This window comes from Bos mutus, chromosome 10, assembly GCF_027580195.1.
Source record: "Bos mutus isolate GX-2022 chromosome 10, NWIPB_WYAK_1.1, whole genome shotgun sequence".
NCBI lineage: Eukaryota > Metazoa > Chordata > Mammalia > Artiodactyla > Bovidae > Bos > Bos mutus.
This window is the reverse complement of record NC_091626.1, coordinates 4,420,216-4,436,783: the sequence shown is the minus strand read 5'-3', so window position 1 is coordinate 4,436,783 and position 16,568 is coordinate 4,420,216. Positions and strand designations below refer to the sequence as shown.

At 42.1% G+C, this 16,568-nt stretch overlaps 1 protein-coding gene across 3 annotated transcripts in view; it reads right to left on the bottom strand.

Annotated features, from left to right (window-relative positions):
* The window catches only part of LVRN (laeverin), a 78,302-nt gene extending 62,300 nt beyond the window's left edge, over positions 1 to 16,002 (bottom strand). The window contains exon 1 of one of the 3 annotated variants that reach the window (XM_070377205.1): positions 15,174 to 16,002. In XM_070377205.1, coding sequence (XP_070233306.1) covers positions 15,174 to 15,862 — 689 coding nt within the window. In that variant the 5' untranslated portion in view covers positions 15,863 to 16,002. Of the gene's footprint in view, positions 1 to 5,392; positions 5,701 to 15,173 lie in introns of those variants that run through there. The other 2 variants (XM_005901950.2, XM_070377206.1) reach the window with 2 other exon arrangements.
* Between the last annotated feature and the right edge of the window lie 566 nt (positions 16,003 to 16,568).

Here is a 16,568-nt window from a genome sequence, read left to right as displayed (position 1 = left end):
GTCAGAGCTGCCCCATGTGTTGCCTCTCCCTGTCTTCCTCTCAGGACCTGGTGGGGTTGAAACAACAGCTCTCAGGTCGAGTGGGGGTCTCAAAATAGGAGGTGGAGGGAAGGAAGGACCACCGCCCTCTATCTCACTGCAGGCTTCCATCCTGAAGTTAGCCCAAGCTCCGAGAAGTAAGGTTGGAGAGAGAAAAAGGGAGATTTAATAGTAACTGAAGTTCAGAGTTTTGAGTATCATCCAAGACTGGATTTTCTAAATTTTTTTGCATCTGGATAATGTTTGTAACTTAGTGAGCATAGATCTTCTGTTACTTAAGAATTAGTAAACAATTATGGGTTGCTAGAGTATTCATGTGGGGCTTCCCCAATGGCTCAGTGGGAAAGAATCCACCTGCAATACAGAAGGCACAAAAGATGTGGGTTTGATCCCTGGGTCAGGAAGATCCCCTGGAGAAGGAAATGGCAATCCACTCAAGTATTCTCGCCAGGAAAATTCCATGGACAGAGGAGTCTGGCAGGGCTACAGTTCATGGGGTCACAACAAGTCAGACATGACTGAGGATACCTGCATTTTCATATATATATAATATTAGAGGATTCAGGCAGGAGATAATACTCCAGAGACAAAACTGTAAAGAGAGAGTGAGAGAAAAACGACTGCATTTTTGCTGAAATATGAGGTATGCTTTTTCAATATGCTAGTTACACTTGTTTTCAAAGATACAAGCTCTAAAACCCTGCAGAGTAAACCATCTCCCAGAGAAAACAACTCAGCCACAGAAAATACATGGGTTCAACACCTCTATAGGATAATGAACTGTGACCTCTTGTCTCTGTGACACCAACCATATCATATGCCTGGCACTTGTCTTGAGACTTTTAAATTCTTCCCTAATATTACTCAATTTCTCTCTTGTGTGTCATACCCTGAGGACTGTGCCAGATTTCTTAGCATAAAAAATAACTGGAGTCTTTTTCAATTCACAGTTCACTCTTTAATAAGACACCTGCACAAAATGATTGATTTTGATCATGCTATCCTCATCTTAATTTGTCCAAATAAAGATCTTAATTTTCAATTGTGAATGCAGCCATGAAATTAAAAGACGCTTGCTCCTTGGAAGAAAATTAATGACAAAACTAGACAGCATATTAAAAAGTAGAGACATTACTTTGCCTACAAAGGTCTGTATAGTCAAAGCTATGGTTTTTTTCAGTTGTATGGATGTGAGAGATAGACAATAAAAAAGACTGAGCACCGAAGAATTCATGCCTTCTAACTGTGGTGCTGGAGAAGACTCTTGAGAGTCCTTTGGACAGCAAGGAGATCAAATCAGTTAATTCTAAAGGAAAACAGTCCTGAATATTCATTGGAAGGACTGATGCTGAAGCTGAAACCCCAATACTTTGGCCACCTGATGTGAAGAGCTGACTCATTTGAAAAGCCCCTGATGCTGGGAAAGATTGAAGGCAGGAGGAGAAGGGGATGACAGAGGTTGAGATGGTTGGACGGCATCACCGACTCAATGGACATGAGTTTGAGCAAACTCCGGGAGATGGTGAAGGACAGGGAAGCCTGGCATGCTGCAGTCCGTGGGGTCAGGAAGAGCTGGACATGACTAAGCATTGAACAACAACAAATTTGTAGTTAAAAACCATCCCACAAAGCAGCTCCAGGCCCAGGTGGCTTCATTGGTGGAAAGCAACCAAGCATTTAACAAAGAAATAATACCAATCCTACATAAATTTTTTCAGAAAATTAAAGAAGGAATACCTCCAAATTTATTATTTGAAGCCAGTGTTACTCTGATGCCAAAACCAGACAAAGACATTGCAAGGAAAAAAGTAAGACAACATAAAAAACCACAAGTCTACATGTCTCATGAGCAAAGATAAAAAATTATAAGCAGAATTTTAGTAAACTGCAACAAAACATAAAAAGGATAATACATCAAGACCAAGTGGGATTTACCACAGCAGTAGAATGTTAGTTTAATATTAGAAAGTCAATCAGTCAGTGTAATTTACCATATTAACAAATTTAAAAAGAAAAATCATATGATTATCTCAGTGAGCAAATCTTATACAGAGGAATAAAAATTAAAGTTTCTAGACTTCTCTTCAGAAACTATTTAATTCATAAGTCAATAAAGTAACATCCTTAAAGTGCAGAAATTAAAAACAAAAACCTGTCAATTTAGAATTCTATACTGAGCAAAAATATCTTTCAAAAATGAAGGAAAAATAAGACATTTTCAGACAGACACAAACCAAGAGAATGTATCACCAGTACACCTAAACTTGAAGAAATAGTAAAGTCTTCTGGATGGAAGCAAAATAATACAGCATGGAAACTGAAACGTACAAAGGAATGAAGAGCCCTGCAGATGGTATATATGTAAGTAAATAAAAAGAATTTTTTTCTTTTGTAAAAATTTATCTTAAAGCAATTAATTGTTTAAAGGAAAAGCAGTAACAGTATATGGCGGGGTTTATAACCTATGTAAAAGTAAAATGTGTAGCAGCTATAGCCCAAAGTAGAGGGTGGGTAAAATGAAAGGATATGCTTCTAAAATTGATACATAATATGAGAAGTAATTTCATTTGACTTTAGCCTGTGGTAAGTTTGGGACACATATTATAAACCTTAGAGCTATCCTCTTTCCCTACTTCCCACCTCAACCACATACAAAAGGACATAACTAATTAGCTGAGTTAATATTAAGTGGAATACTAAAACCTACTTAATGCAAAAAAAAGAGAAAAACAGAATTAAAAAACAGTTTAGACAATAAAGAGCAAATAGCAAGATAGTTGATTTAAGTCCAATCAACTCAATAACTACATCAAATGCAAATAGTCTAAACACCCCAATTATAGGGCAGAGATTGTCAGACTTTAAGACCCAAGAGAAGGAAATGGCAATCTACTCCAGTATTCTTGCCTGGAAAAGTCCATGGACAGAGGAGCCTGGCGGGCTGCAGTCCATGGGGTTACATGACTGAGCATGCGTGCAGAGGGTGGAGGAAGATGGCTTGGTAACAACAAACTGGTAGAACTAAAAAAAAAAAGGACCTAATACTATGTTTTGATAATAAATTCATTTTTATTATTAAGACACATATGGGTTAAAAGTAAAACTTTAGAAAAAGATGTATCATGTAAATAGTAAAGAAAGCTGGAACGGGAATACAGGGAGAAGATCACTGGTATATGGCCCATGTAGGGTACATTCTCTCAAAAGTGCCATGAGCAGGTTACGCAAGGGTTGTCATTTCTAATGTAGATTTGACCTTCAGATTTTTTCAAACAAAAGGGGGCCATTTTCTTCACAGTAAACTTAAAAGATTTTATTTGTTGAAAACAAGATAACAGGCCCAAAATGGAGTCATTGTCCTATGCCCACATTACCAAACCAAGACTTGAACACTTAATTACAGTCTCAGCCTCTCCCAGGAATGGAATTTTAAACCATTCAACCTGGAATTACCCTACTTATCTCTAGTGAGGTTATGTGTCTGATAGACCCTAGCTGTTCCCCGAAGAAAGATGACCTTGCCGTAAACAGTCAGCTCTTTGCCAGGATAACTTTGTTCTGCCCACTTCTGCCAGTACACCTTTCATTCTTAAGCGCTCCTGTGGGCACTTCTCTATTTGCCAGATGGGATACTGCCTGATTTATGCATCACTGAATAAAGCCACTAACATCTTTACATTTATGCAGTTGAATCGGAGAAGGCAATGGCACCCCACTCCAGTACTCTTGCCTGGAAAATCCCATGGATGGAGGAGCCTGGTGGGCTGCAGTCCTTGGGGTCGCTGAGGGTCGGACACGGCTGAGTGACTTCACTTTCACTTTTCACTTTCATGCTTTGGAGAAGGAAATGGCAACTCACTCCAGTGTTCTTGCCTGGAGAATCCCAGGGACGGGGGAGCCTGGTGGGCTGCCGTCTCTGGGGTTGCACAGAGTTGGACACAACTGAAGTGACTTAGCAGCAGCAAGCCCTCTCAATCTACTTATGCGAATAAGGAGGTGGCTCTTGTACTGTCATGGTTTTAAACTGCTTTTCATGGAGTTAGATTCCATGCTTCTCATGTCCACCCTATCCTAACATAAATCTTGCACACAGTAAATGAAGAGATGCATATTTAAAAATTCTCATAACTAGTAGTGGCAAAATATCACTCCCATGAAATTGACCCCAAAGGTGTATATTTATTAATTGGGATTAGTGATTATGGGCAAGCGTCTCAGGGAAGGCCAAGTTCATCTTCAAGAGGTATAAGTGGAACATGGTCCCCTAATATTCTCAATACTGCTGTAGCCAATTTTGCCCTCAGAAAGACATTTTAGAAAAGACCAATTTACATCTTTAAAACAGCCAAACACAACCTGTTAGCCATTCTGTAGTCCAAGGCCATTTGAGTGACTCATACTTACCGGGCAAGAAAAGAATATGTTTTTTACTTCAATTTTCATAATATCCCTGTTATCAGATGGCTAAGTAAAGCTTCATGAGCTGAGAAACTGGCATTTAGCATAAGTATTCTCTGCAATAGTTTCCAAAGGTCAGAAGAAACTGTTATGAAATATTGTTTTATGGAGAAGAACAGTTTAGAAAGCTTGGATGAATCCAAATGTTATAAGCTCTACTCATTCATGTTGGAGGAAACCTTTATTTTACATGAAGGGAACTAACTGTCGAAATTTAGTTACCAAAACTCAGACATGTAAAGTAATCTTGTCCTATGACTTCATACTCTGGAACCCCTGTACTAAAAGTTGGTAGAGGAAAAAAATGCAAGTTTGCCAATTATAGGTTACTCATTATTACTGATTTCAAAACAGTCTTGTTTGCAGGGATAGTCATTCAAAATCCAAATTACCTTCCAGAGATCTTTTATTTCCTAAGTCCAGGAGAACTAAGATGCTTTCTCCCACACCCGAATGTCAGCAGAGAAAGAGGAGATCTCTTGAAAGGAGAGGACTTCTTGGATTTACCATACTGGTTTAACTGCATTCTCTTGACTGGTATGACTTGTAAACGATTCCTTCATGACAGTCAAGGTCCAGTAGTTCTCACTGATAGCATGGTGCTCATCTGGGCTCTTGCTCGCAAGGCCAGTCCTCTGAGCCTGGCTGCAGCTCCCTCTGGAACCATGCCTTGCACAACCACTCCACAGCATTCACTGCAACACAGTTACTTTGATCCCTGGCATAGTGGCTCCTCTTCAGTTTCCTAGTCAATATCCTTATCCCATGTAAACAATTCTACATCTCCTCAGGTCTCAAATCAATCACAAAGATAACTTGCACAATCAGGGCCCATTGGCCTAAGCCATTTCTAGTATATAAATTAGATGCCACATTGACTGCCAACCATGCTCACCATAAAGGGAAGAAGGGTCTTGCTCTGAGATCCTCAGGTGCCCTTTTGCTAATTTTGCTGTGTGCTCCATTATCCATTACGTTCTATCCTGTGACAGCTAATGATAATGTGTGACAAAATCCAACACCTATTCACGATTAAAAAAAAAAAAAAAGCAAGCCAGAAATACTATGACTCAACAGGAACTTTTTCATCTTAATAAAGAGCACATACAAAAAGTTCCACCTAAAATCATACTTAATGGTAAAAGGCTAAAAACTTTCTCCCTAACATTAGGGAAAAGAATCTCCACTCTTTCCACTTTTATTCAACATAGTGCTAGAAATTTCAGCCAGCAAAGTAAGATAAGAATGGAAAAGAAATGGCATATGCATTGGAATGGTAGAAATAAAACTGCCTCTATATGCAGATGACACGATGATCTACACAGAAAATCCTAAGAAATCTATTAAAAAAACAAACTTCCTAGATATTTCAAGTGAGATTACCAAGTCCTCCGATATAAGATAAGTACACAAAACTCAGCACTTCTATGTTGGAGAAACAGATACATGAAAACTAAAATTAAATGTACAATACGGTTTATAATTGTTCAAGTAAAAATAAATACTTAGGCAAAACTCTAACAAACCAGGTATAAGATTTATATGCCGAAAATGATAAAATGCTGATGAAATAAATTAAAGATTTAAATAAATGAACTGTTATTTCATGTTCATAGATTGGAAAATCCAACATAGTAAAGAAAAGCAGAAAAACAGTGGAAGAGAAAAATAAGTATAAAGAACAAGGGCAAAAAATAGAAAAGAGTAATAATCATGGTATATATTTATCCCATTATATTGATACCAATATCAGAAATTAAACAGGAGACATCACTGCAGATCCTATGGACGTTAAATGGATAATAAGGAATGAACTAATTTATCCCCATAAATTTGATAATCTAGATGAAATGGACCAATTCCTAGAAAGAACCAATCTACCAAAACTCATACAAAAAGAAACAATCTGAGAAAGCCTATATCTATTAAAGAAATTGAATCAATAATTAATAACCTTTCAAAACAGAAATCATCAGGCCCAGATGGAGTCACTGGTAAATTCTACCAACACCTAAGGAATATCAATTCTTTTACAATCATTTTCAGAGGAAAGAAACTGAAGGAATACTTCTTAGCTCATTCTATGAGGCCAGCATTTCCCTAACACCAAAATTAGAACAAAACATTATAAGAAAAGAAAACTACAGGCCAACGGCCCTCCTGAACACAGATGCAAAACTCCTCAACAAAATATTAGCAAACCAGATCAACAAAACATAAAAAGAATTATGCTCCACAATCAAGTGAGATTTATCCCAGGTATGCAAGACTGCTTTCAACATTAAAAAAATCTATTGGTATAATTCAGCACATCAACAGACAGAAAAATCACGTGATCACCACTTTATAGATGCAAAGAAAGCATTTGCTGAACTCCAACACCCATTTATGACTAAATTTTTCAGTAAAGTAGGAATAGAGGGGGACTGCCTAATCTTGATAAAGTGAAAGTGTTACTCAGTCCTAAAAATCTACAGCTAACAGCACAATTAATGGTGAGAATTTGAAGCTTTCCACTAAGATCAGGAACAAGACAAGGATGTCTCCTCTTGCCACTTTTCAACACTGTACAGGAGGTCATTACAAATGCAATGAGTCAAGGAAAGGACATAAAAGGTGTATTCATTGGGAAGGAAGAAATAAAACACTCTTATTTGCAGATTACATCATAATCTGGGTTTTCTACAAATCCAAAAGAATTGACAAAAACCTCCTGTAACTAATAAGCAATTATAGAAAATTTGCAGGATGCAAGGTTAATACACAAAAGTCAATTTGTTTCCTATATACCAACAATGAAAAAATGGAATGTGAAATTAAAAACACAATACCACTTACACTGAAAAAGTAAAAGTGTTAAGTCATTCAGTCTCTGTGGACTGTAGTCCACCAGGCTCCTCTGTCCATGAAATTCTCCAGGCAAGAATACTGAACTGTAGCCTGCCAGGCCCTTCTATCCATGGAATTTTCCAAGCAAGAATACTGGAGTGAGTAGCCATTCCCTTCTCCAAGGGACCTTTCTGACCCCGGGACTGAACCTGGGTCTCCAGCATTGCAGGCAGATTCTCTACTGTGTGAGAGTCACCAGGGAAGCCCAGCTATTTACATTAGTGCCCCTAAAAATGAAACACTTAGGTATAAATCTAACAAAATACGTATAAGATCTAGGTAGAGAAAAAATGGAAAACTCTGATTGTGAAATTTTAAAAAGAACTAAACAAATGAAACAAATTCATATTCACGGATTTGAAGACAATATTATCAGCATATCATTTCTTCCCAACTTGATCTACAGATTCAATGCAATCCCAATTCAAATCCTAGCAAGTTAAGGACAAACTGATTCTCAGGTTTACAGTGACATGCAAAAACAAACAAACAAAGCCTCAGAATACCCAACACAACGCTGAAGGAAAATAACAAGGTTGTAAAATTTACACTACCTAATATTAGGACTGACTTTAAAGCTACAATAATCAAGACAGTGTGGTACTGACAAAAGAACAGACAAGTAGGTCAAGGGCATAAAATAGCCCAGAAGTAGCAACAGAAATACTTCTAAATATTTCTGGGCTTTCTAAAATAGAGAGCCCAGAAATAGACCCACAGAAAGAGAGTCAACTAATCTTTGGCAAAGAGGCAAAGACAAAACCACGGAGCAAAGGAAACCTCTTACTAGACAACCACACTCAGGCCTTACACCCTTCATAAAAACTGACTCACAGTGTTCATAGAGCTAGATGTAAAATGTAAAATTATAAAACTCCTAGAAGGTAACACAGAAGAAAGTCTAAATGCCCCTGGTATGGTGATGACTTTTAAGATACTACACCAAGTACAAGATCCATAAAAGAAATAATTGATCAGCTGGACTTCACTGAAAGTAAAAAACTTCTGTTCTGTGAAAGGCAATATAAAGAGAAAAAGAGGACAAGCGACAGACTGGCAGAAAATATTTGCAAAAGACACATCTGATAAAGGACTGTTATCTACAATATACAAAGAACTCCTGAAAATTCAACAATAATAAAACAAGGGGGAAGTCCCTGGTGGTCCAAATGGTTAGGACTCACTTGCACTGACTTGGCCTCGTTTCAATTCCTGGTTGGGGAACTAAGATCCTGCAAGCTTCTCAGCGCAGTCCCTCCCACACCCAAGGAAGAAAAAGAAGACAACTCCATTCTATGTATGTGTAACTGAATCACTTTGCTGTACTGCGGAAATTAACACAACATTGTAAATAAACTATACTTGAATAAAATAAATTTTAGAAAGGAAACAAATAACTCAATTAAAAAATGAGCCAAAGACTTCAACAGATAACTCACCAAAGAAACTATACAGAGAAGCATATGAACGGATGCTTTACCTCATTTGTCATCAGGGAAATGTAAATGAAAACGAAATACTTATTAGAATATAGGCCAAAATCCAGAACACTGGCACATCCAATGCTGACAAGAATATGGGGCAAAAGCAACTCTCACTCCCTGCTGTTGGGATTACAGAATGGCACCTCCACTCTGGAAGACACTTTGGTAGTGTCTTACAAAATTAAACACATGCTTACCATGTGACCCAACAATTATGCACCTTGGTATTTACTTAAAGGAGTTGAAAATGTATGTCTACACAAAAACCTGGCCATAGAGTTTTGTTTTTTTCGTGATTGCCAAACTTGGAAGCAGACAAGATGTCCTTCTGTAAGTCAATGGATAAATAAACTATGGTACATCCAGACAACAGAATATTATTCAGCACTAAAAAGAAATGAGCTGCTGCGGCATAAAAAGACTTGGAGGAACCTTAAATGCATATTGCTAAGTGAAAGAAGCCATGCTGAAAAGCTGATATTCTGTATGATTCCAACTATGTGACATACGGAAAAGGCAAGACTATGAAGGCAACGAAAAGATCTGTGGTTGCTGGGCAGAGTGGATGGTGGGAAGATGAACAGGCAGAGAACAGGATTTTCAGAGCAGTGAAAATACTCTGTGTGATAACATAAAGATGGATATGTCATACATTGGATCAAACATACAGAATGCACACCACCAAAAGTGAACCCTAGGGTAAACTATGTATTTCTATAGATGCAACCTTAGTTTTTTTAAAAATAGGGTCATTTTAATGATTGCCTGATCATGGGGGTGGAGAAGGCAATGGCAACCCACTCTAGTGTTCTTGCCTGGAGAATCCCAGGGACGGGGGAGCCTGGTGGGCTGCCGTCTATGGGGTCGCACAGAGTCAGCCACCACTGAAGCGACTTAGCAGCAGCAGCAGGTCACGGGGGGAAGCTATGCATGTGTTGGGGCAGGGGATAGATGAAGAATCTCTATACTTCCCTCTAAATTTTGTTCTAAACCTAAAACTTCTCTTAAAAAAAAAAGTCTCTCTCTTAAAAAAAAAGAATTCTTAGACATGACACCAAAAGCATGTTCTATTAAACATTTTTGATTAACTGGACTTCCTTAAAATTAAAACTTTTTGCTCTCTGAAAGACCCTGCTAAGAAGATTAAGAGACAAGCTACAGACTAGGAGAATGATATTTGTAAGCCATATATCTCACATTGGACTCAGATGTAGAATATATAAAGAAATAACAGAACTCAAGAGTAAAGAAACAAAACAATTCAATTAGAAAATGGACAAAAGACACGAAGAGCCATTTCACTGAAATGATATAAAGATGGCAAATAAGCATGAAAAGATGATTATCTGCAGCAATTGCTAAAAAATACAAATTTCCAAACCCTCACTCAAAACTCACTGCTCTAGAAATTTTTTGCTTTTGAAATTTTTAAACGGTCAAAAATACACATAAAATTCACCATCTTAACCATTTTAAAGTATAACATTGAGTGGTGTTAAGTACATTCACATTGTTGTACAACCAGTCTCCAGAATTCTCATCTTGCAAAACTAAAATTCTATACTCATCAAACAAAAACTCTCCATGACACCAGCCCCTAGCAACTACCATTCTACTTTATGATTCTATAAATCTGACTGTTCTAGGTCCTTATATAATGTCCTCAGGACTCATCTGTGTAGTAGCATGGGTCAGAATTTCCTTCCTTTTTAAGGCTGAAAAATATTTCATTGTGAGTATATACCACATTTTGTTTCTTCCCTTCATCCATAAATTGATACTTGGGTTCCTTCTACCTTATAGATCCTGTGAAAACAGTTGCTATGAACATCATCATACTGGTCTGGCATTTTTGAGGGTGTACCTCTGGATTCTGCATGTTTAACAAGCTCCTCTAGGGCTTCTGATACACCTTGAATTGTGAACCACACTGCAATGCAAGATTTCCCAAAGCATAGATGGAGAAAGATTTTTGGTAACCCTCAGACACACTATTCCATAGATCAGGCTCACACATGATAAAGTCAGTCCTTTTTCAGTTTTACGAATCATTCTGATTTGGTCAAGAGAAAGCATTGGCTTGGTGTTATTTGTCTTGAATAACTAATTCTAATTTCCCTTTTTAACCAAGAGACAACAGTCTTCCTATTCAAAGCCTTCAGATCCTTCAGCAGGCAATAATAATAGGTGGAACATATTAACAATGTTCTGTTTTCTTGTATTTGTGCCATTCCTTTCTATAAATTTCAAGTGGTTTTTCATCTATAATAATGATACAGAGTGGCTTCAATAAATCTAGTTAACATTTATGCTTAAATCAAGAAACGTTTTAAGCAAATAATATGGGCATAGATGGGCTTCCCTGGTGGCTCAGCAGTAAAGAATCTGCCTGCAATGCAGCAGAAGATACAGGTTGGATCCCTGGGTGGGAAAGATCGCCTGGAGGAGGAAGGCATGGCAAACCCACTCCAGTATTCTTGCCTGGGAAATCTCATAGACTGAGGAGCCTGGTGGGCTACCATCCATGGAGTCACAAAGAGTCAGATATGACTGAAGTGACTGAGCACACACCGCCAGAGTTTTGTGAATACAGCAAAATCTGAACACAGTCAGATGCCAGCAAATGAAGCTTGGGAAATCCTGCTTAGAGGGACATTAATGTTTGGATCTTGCTCTCAACCTTGCACACATGGAAGATGCACATGTCCAAGGCATGCAGTAGATGGATCCTCTGGCAGAGACGTAAAGTCACCTGTCAAGTAGAAAAAGGCTGAGAATGAGCAGAAGGCATCCCCAGCAACTTCTGAAGCTAGAAAATCGTTCCCTAAACTTTACAAGTATCAAATAGTGATGCTCTTTGTACTTCCTGGATTGACTTTCTCTCTTTCCTTGTGTGTGTGTGTGTGTTCACTAAGCTGCTTCAGTTGTGTCAGACTCTTTGTGACCCCATGGACTGTAGCCCACCAAGTTCCTCTGTCCATGGGATTCTCCAAGCAAGAATACTGAAGTGGGTTGCCATGCCCTCCTCCAGGGGATTTTCTTGACCTAGGGATCCAAGCCGCATCTCTCTTCCCTTAGAGTTGAGTAAAATTATTTAAAAACATTAGCCTGTCTGGACTGTGATAAGAGACCATCTAGAAACAGAAGTAAACATGTCCCAATCACTGAGGCTGGAATTAGAGACACCCAAGAAAAATGTGAAGACAGTAGGCAACTTTTTCACATGTAGAAATAGTCTTAGAATTTTATCTATCAGTAATGTGGCAGGTTTCATGCTTAGATAACAGGAGATTGTGCCTAATAATAATACCCGAGCTAATGATAGTGGCCACCACTACATAGCTTATATACCGGTCAGTTCAGTTCAGTTCAGTTCAGTCGCTCAGTCGTGTCCGACTCTTTGCAACCCCATGAATCACAGCACTCCAGGCCTCCCAGTCTATCACCAACTCCCAGAGTTCACTCAGACTCACGTCCATCGAGTCGGTGATGCCATCCAGCCATCTCATCTTCTGTCATCCCCTTTTCCTCCTGCCCTCAATCCCTCCCAGCATCAGAGTCTTTTCCAATGAGTCAACTCTTCGCATGAGGTGGCCAAAGTACTGGAGTTTCAGCTTTAGCATCACTCCTTCCAAAGATCACCCAGGACTAATCTCCTTCAGAATGGACTGGTTGGATCTCCTTGCAGTCCAAGGGACTCTCAAGAGTCTTCTCCAACACCACAGTTCAAAAGCATCAATTCTTTGGCGCTCAGCCTTCTTCACAGTCCAACTCTCACATCCATACACGACCACTGGAAAAACCATAGCCTTGACTAGATGGACCTTTGTTGGCAAAGTAATATCTCTGCTTTTCAATATGCTATCTAGGTTGGTCATAACTTTCCTTCCAAGGAGTAAGCGTTTTTTTAATTTCATGGCTGCAGTCACTATCTGCAGTGATTTTGGAGCCCCCCAAAATAAAGTCTGACACTGTTTCCAATGTTTCCCCATCTATTTCCCATGAAGTGATGGGACCAGATGCCATGATATTAGTTTTCTGAATGTTGAGCTTTAAGCCAACTTTTTTACTCTCCTCTTTCACTTTCATCAAGAGGCTCTTTAGTTCCTCTTCACTTTCTGCCATAAAAGGGTGGTGTCATCTGCATATCTGAGGTGATTGATATTTCTGCCAGCAATCTTGATTCCAGCTTGTGCTTCTTCCAGTCCAGCGTTTCTCATGATGTACTTTGCATATAAGTTAAATAAGCAGGGTGACAATATACAGCCTTGATGTACTCCTTTTCCTATTTGGAACCAGTCTGTTGTTCCATGTCCAGTTCTATGCTCAAACTACCACACAATTGCACTCATCTCACACACTAGTAATATACCAGTCAGGATCCCCCTTTTCCCATTCAACTCTCACAACATTCTAAAGATTGACATGTATTATGTCTATTACATGAATGAGGCAACTGAGAGAGGTGAAGAGACTAGCTCAAGTCACATAGTTAAGACTGAAGCCTATTGGGCTTCCAACTGTGCCCCCTCACAAGTCATCGTTTTGTTCAGGTTCTTTGTGACCTTGGTTTCAAGTGCAACTGCAGGATTATCTTCTTCCTGGTTTCAGAGGCAGAGACTCGAGAACAACTTCCAGGCAACTGCTCTTCTCAGATGCCACAGTTCCAGAACCCCACCTATAGGTCTATGAACATCTGTAGGACTTCATTAATTTTCTGCTTATTTGAATTTGAATGCTCTCAAAATATGGTTTCTAGTTACCGCTAGAGTTGCCAGCACCACAGAAAAATGAAAAGGGACTTTCCTTTCCTGTGTCTGCTAGGGTCGTTTGTCCTGGCCATAGCCTCATTAAGACAGGAGGAAGGAAGAGAGTGGTGAACAGATGAAAATTTACTGAAGCACAAAACACTGGCAGACAGGTGTGCTTAAAAAGCACCCCTTTTCAGTTATTTCAAAAGGTTTCCAGAGCCCCGTAAGTGCAGGAACGCATCCTCAGGAGAAACTTTTCAGAACTTTTCCTCAAGCACTGATGCATTTTTAAGAGAAAAATCAAGCATGCTGTCCTTAAAAACAAAACTTAGAGATTACACACCCACCTAGGCCAGCTTGTTAAATTTATTTTAAACCCCTGAAGTTTCGAAAATAGTTCAGAAGATTTAGGGGGTAATTTAGTGGGTTTCTTTCCCTCAGAGAACATCTGAGAACATTTTCTCTAATAATAAAGGGAAAAGTACATGCAGTTGTGTAAACCGCAAATGTTCCCCGAGTACGTGAGTTAAGCAGGAGCTCACGAGTTTGAAAAAAATCAGTTTCTGGTGCTTGTTTGAGGTCAGTGATGGGGTCCCAGAGCGTGGCAAGAGGCAATTCTTAAGCTGGAAACATTCCGTGCGGGAGACACTATCGCAGAAGAGTGTAAAGAGAACACACATGCACACTTTGTGGGCTTGCAGGCTCAGAGGGGAGCTTTTATTTGAAAAGCAATCCCTGTCATTGTTTTTACTTGAGCGCCGACACAGAGGCGGTGAAAGAGCAGGGGATGCCCGCTGCTCACCAGCAAAACGACACGCGGGGGCCGGGCAGGGGTGGGAGGGCAGTAATGAAAGGTGATTCTGAAGTTTTGGGAGAACCTTGGCAAAAAAAGAAAAAGCGATGCACAAACAGCCCGGACGTGTCTCTCTGTTGCAAGAGCAGCAGTTAGGGCGCCTCCAGTTAACAGAGGCAGAGCACAAAAAGCGTAGAAGGACGCTAAGGAGGAAGAGCCTCAAGGGTGGTCCAGCGCCTAGCTTCAACTCTAACGCGGGCGAATCACCCGAGGACCAACGTTAAAATGCATATCCCCTTGGGTGAGATTGGGCCCACGCGTCTGCGTTTCTAACAAGCTCCCAGACGGTACACCTATCGCTGGTCCGCGGACCAAACTTTGAGTAGCAAAGGGTTTACTCATTGCCCTGAGGATAATCTGGGTTAGAGAACGTCCTGAATTACAGGTAAAGGGATTCTCTGAAGAGAACAAGAAAATTAAAAGGGTCAACGATAGGAACAATCTGGATGGGCAAGGATGGGGGCTGAAACCTGGCCGGAAGAAGCACCACAGTCTCCAAAGCCTTTTATTCCGAGCAGTTTCTGGAGGGATGGGAGGAAGGAGGCGCTCACCCTCTGACTCTAGAAGAAAACGTCGTGAGGGCTGGGCTGGCGATCTTTGCGAAGGGCCAAGAGATGCACCCCGAGGCAGCTAGACCCGCAGCCTGCGCGGGGGCCCTAGAGCCGGGGGTCGACGAGGCCCAGGCCGGTCTGCCCTTACCTGCGCTCACCCTGGTCCGTGTAGAGGTTGAGGAAGAGGCCCTCCCTGGTGTCCTGGCTCACTGGGCCGGAGAAGCTGAGCTGCAGCTCATAGAGGCTCCCGGGCTGCAAGGCTTCTCCGAGCTCCAGCACCAGGTACTGCATGTCCACCGCGAACCACATCTCCACTACAGATACCCGGCCCGCGGTGGCGTCTCCAGCGTCCGGGGACAGGGGTCCGCGCACCTCCGCGCTCTCACAGTCCAGGAAGAGGCTGTGTAGCAGCAGCCGCGCGGTGGCCGTGGTGCAGCGCACTGTGATGTTCACGCGGCCAGTGAAGCGCAACGCGGACACCGAGAGGTCGTCCGGCCGCAGCCGGGGCCACAGCTCCAGCTCGTAGTGCAGGGGCACGAGCCAGGGCGGCAGGCGCAGCTGGTCCCAGGGCCCCGGAGGTCGCCAGCTGCTCCGGGTGGCCGCCACGTCGGGCTCCGGAGTGGGGCCGGGCTGCGAGGTCGGCTCCTGCTTGCCGGGGAGGGAGGGCGCGGCAGCCGGAGCCCCGCTGTCCCGAAGCTCCGACGGCGGGACGCGCGCGCAGTGGCCGTACAGCGAGGCGAGCACGGCCAGCGCCAGCAGGAGCGCGGCGGCCAGCCCCGCCAGCAGCAGGGCTACGGCGCGGCTCACGTAGAAGCCGGAGCTGGAAGGGGGTCCCATGGCCGCGGCCCAGGGTGGGGGAGACGTGAGCGTTCAGACCCCCGGGCCTGAGCGCTCGGTGATCGGACCCCTGCCCCTCCTCTCGAGCACCGTCCCTCCCTCCTCCTCGAGGACACACGAGAGAGTGGTTGGGACCACAGCTTCCCCTCCCAGCTAATCGGATCCAGGTCCTCTGCCCACCCACCCTCCGCCCCCTGCCAGGGCCGGGGGAGGAGGCGGACGCGCGCAAACAAGCGCGCGCGCCTCTTGGAGTCCGCAGCGAAGGACACCGCAGAAGAGGCTTTTAGAATCGGCGCGGTCGGACCAGACTGGAAAGGGGGCATCTCTGACGGGGGTATCTGGATTCATGGGGTTTGTTGAGGGTGCCCCGGTGTGGTACCGAGTGCTGTCGCAAAAGAGACAGTTACAGAGGACCCTCAGTTCCCTGACAGTAGTGATGCTTCGGGCTGCACACCTGCCGCCCCCAACCTGGGGATTCTAGGGCTAGGAGCCGAGGTGGCGACTTAAGGACCGGGACTTTAGAGGATACGCTCTGAGATGATCCTCCAAGAGACAGTCCCTCTGTCTGAACTAACTTCCGGAACCAAATTTTTGGCCCTAAATTAGCTTTCTAGATAAGTTCGGGACTCACGCGGTCCAGGCAACAAGTGCGAGGTTGGAAACAAAGTCCAGGGTGTCCCGGAGCCTCTTCCCAGCTTGGGAAGTG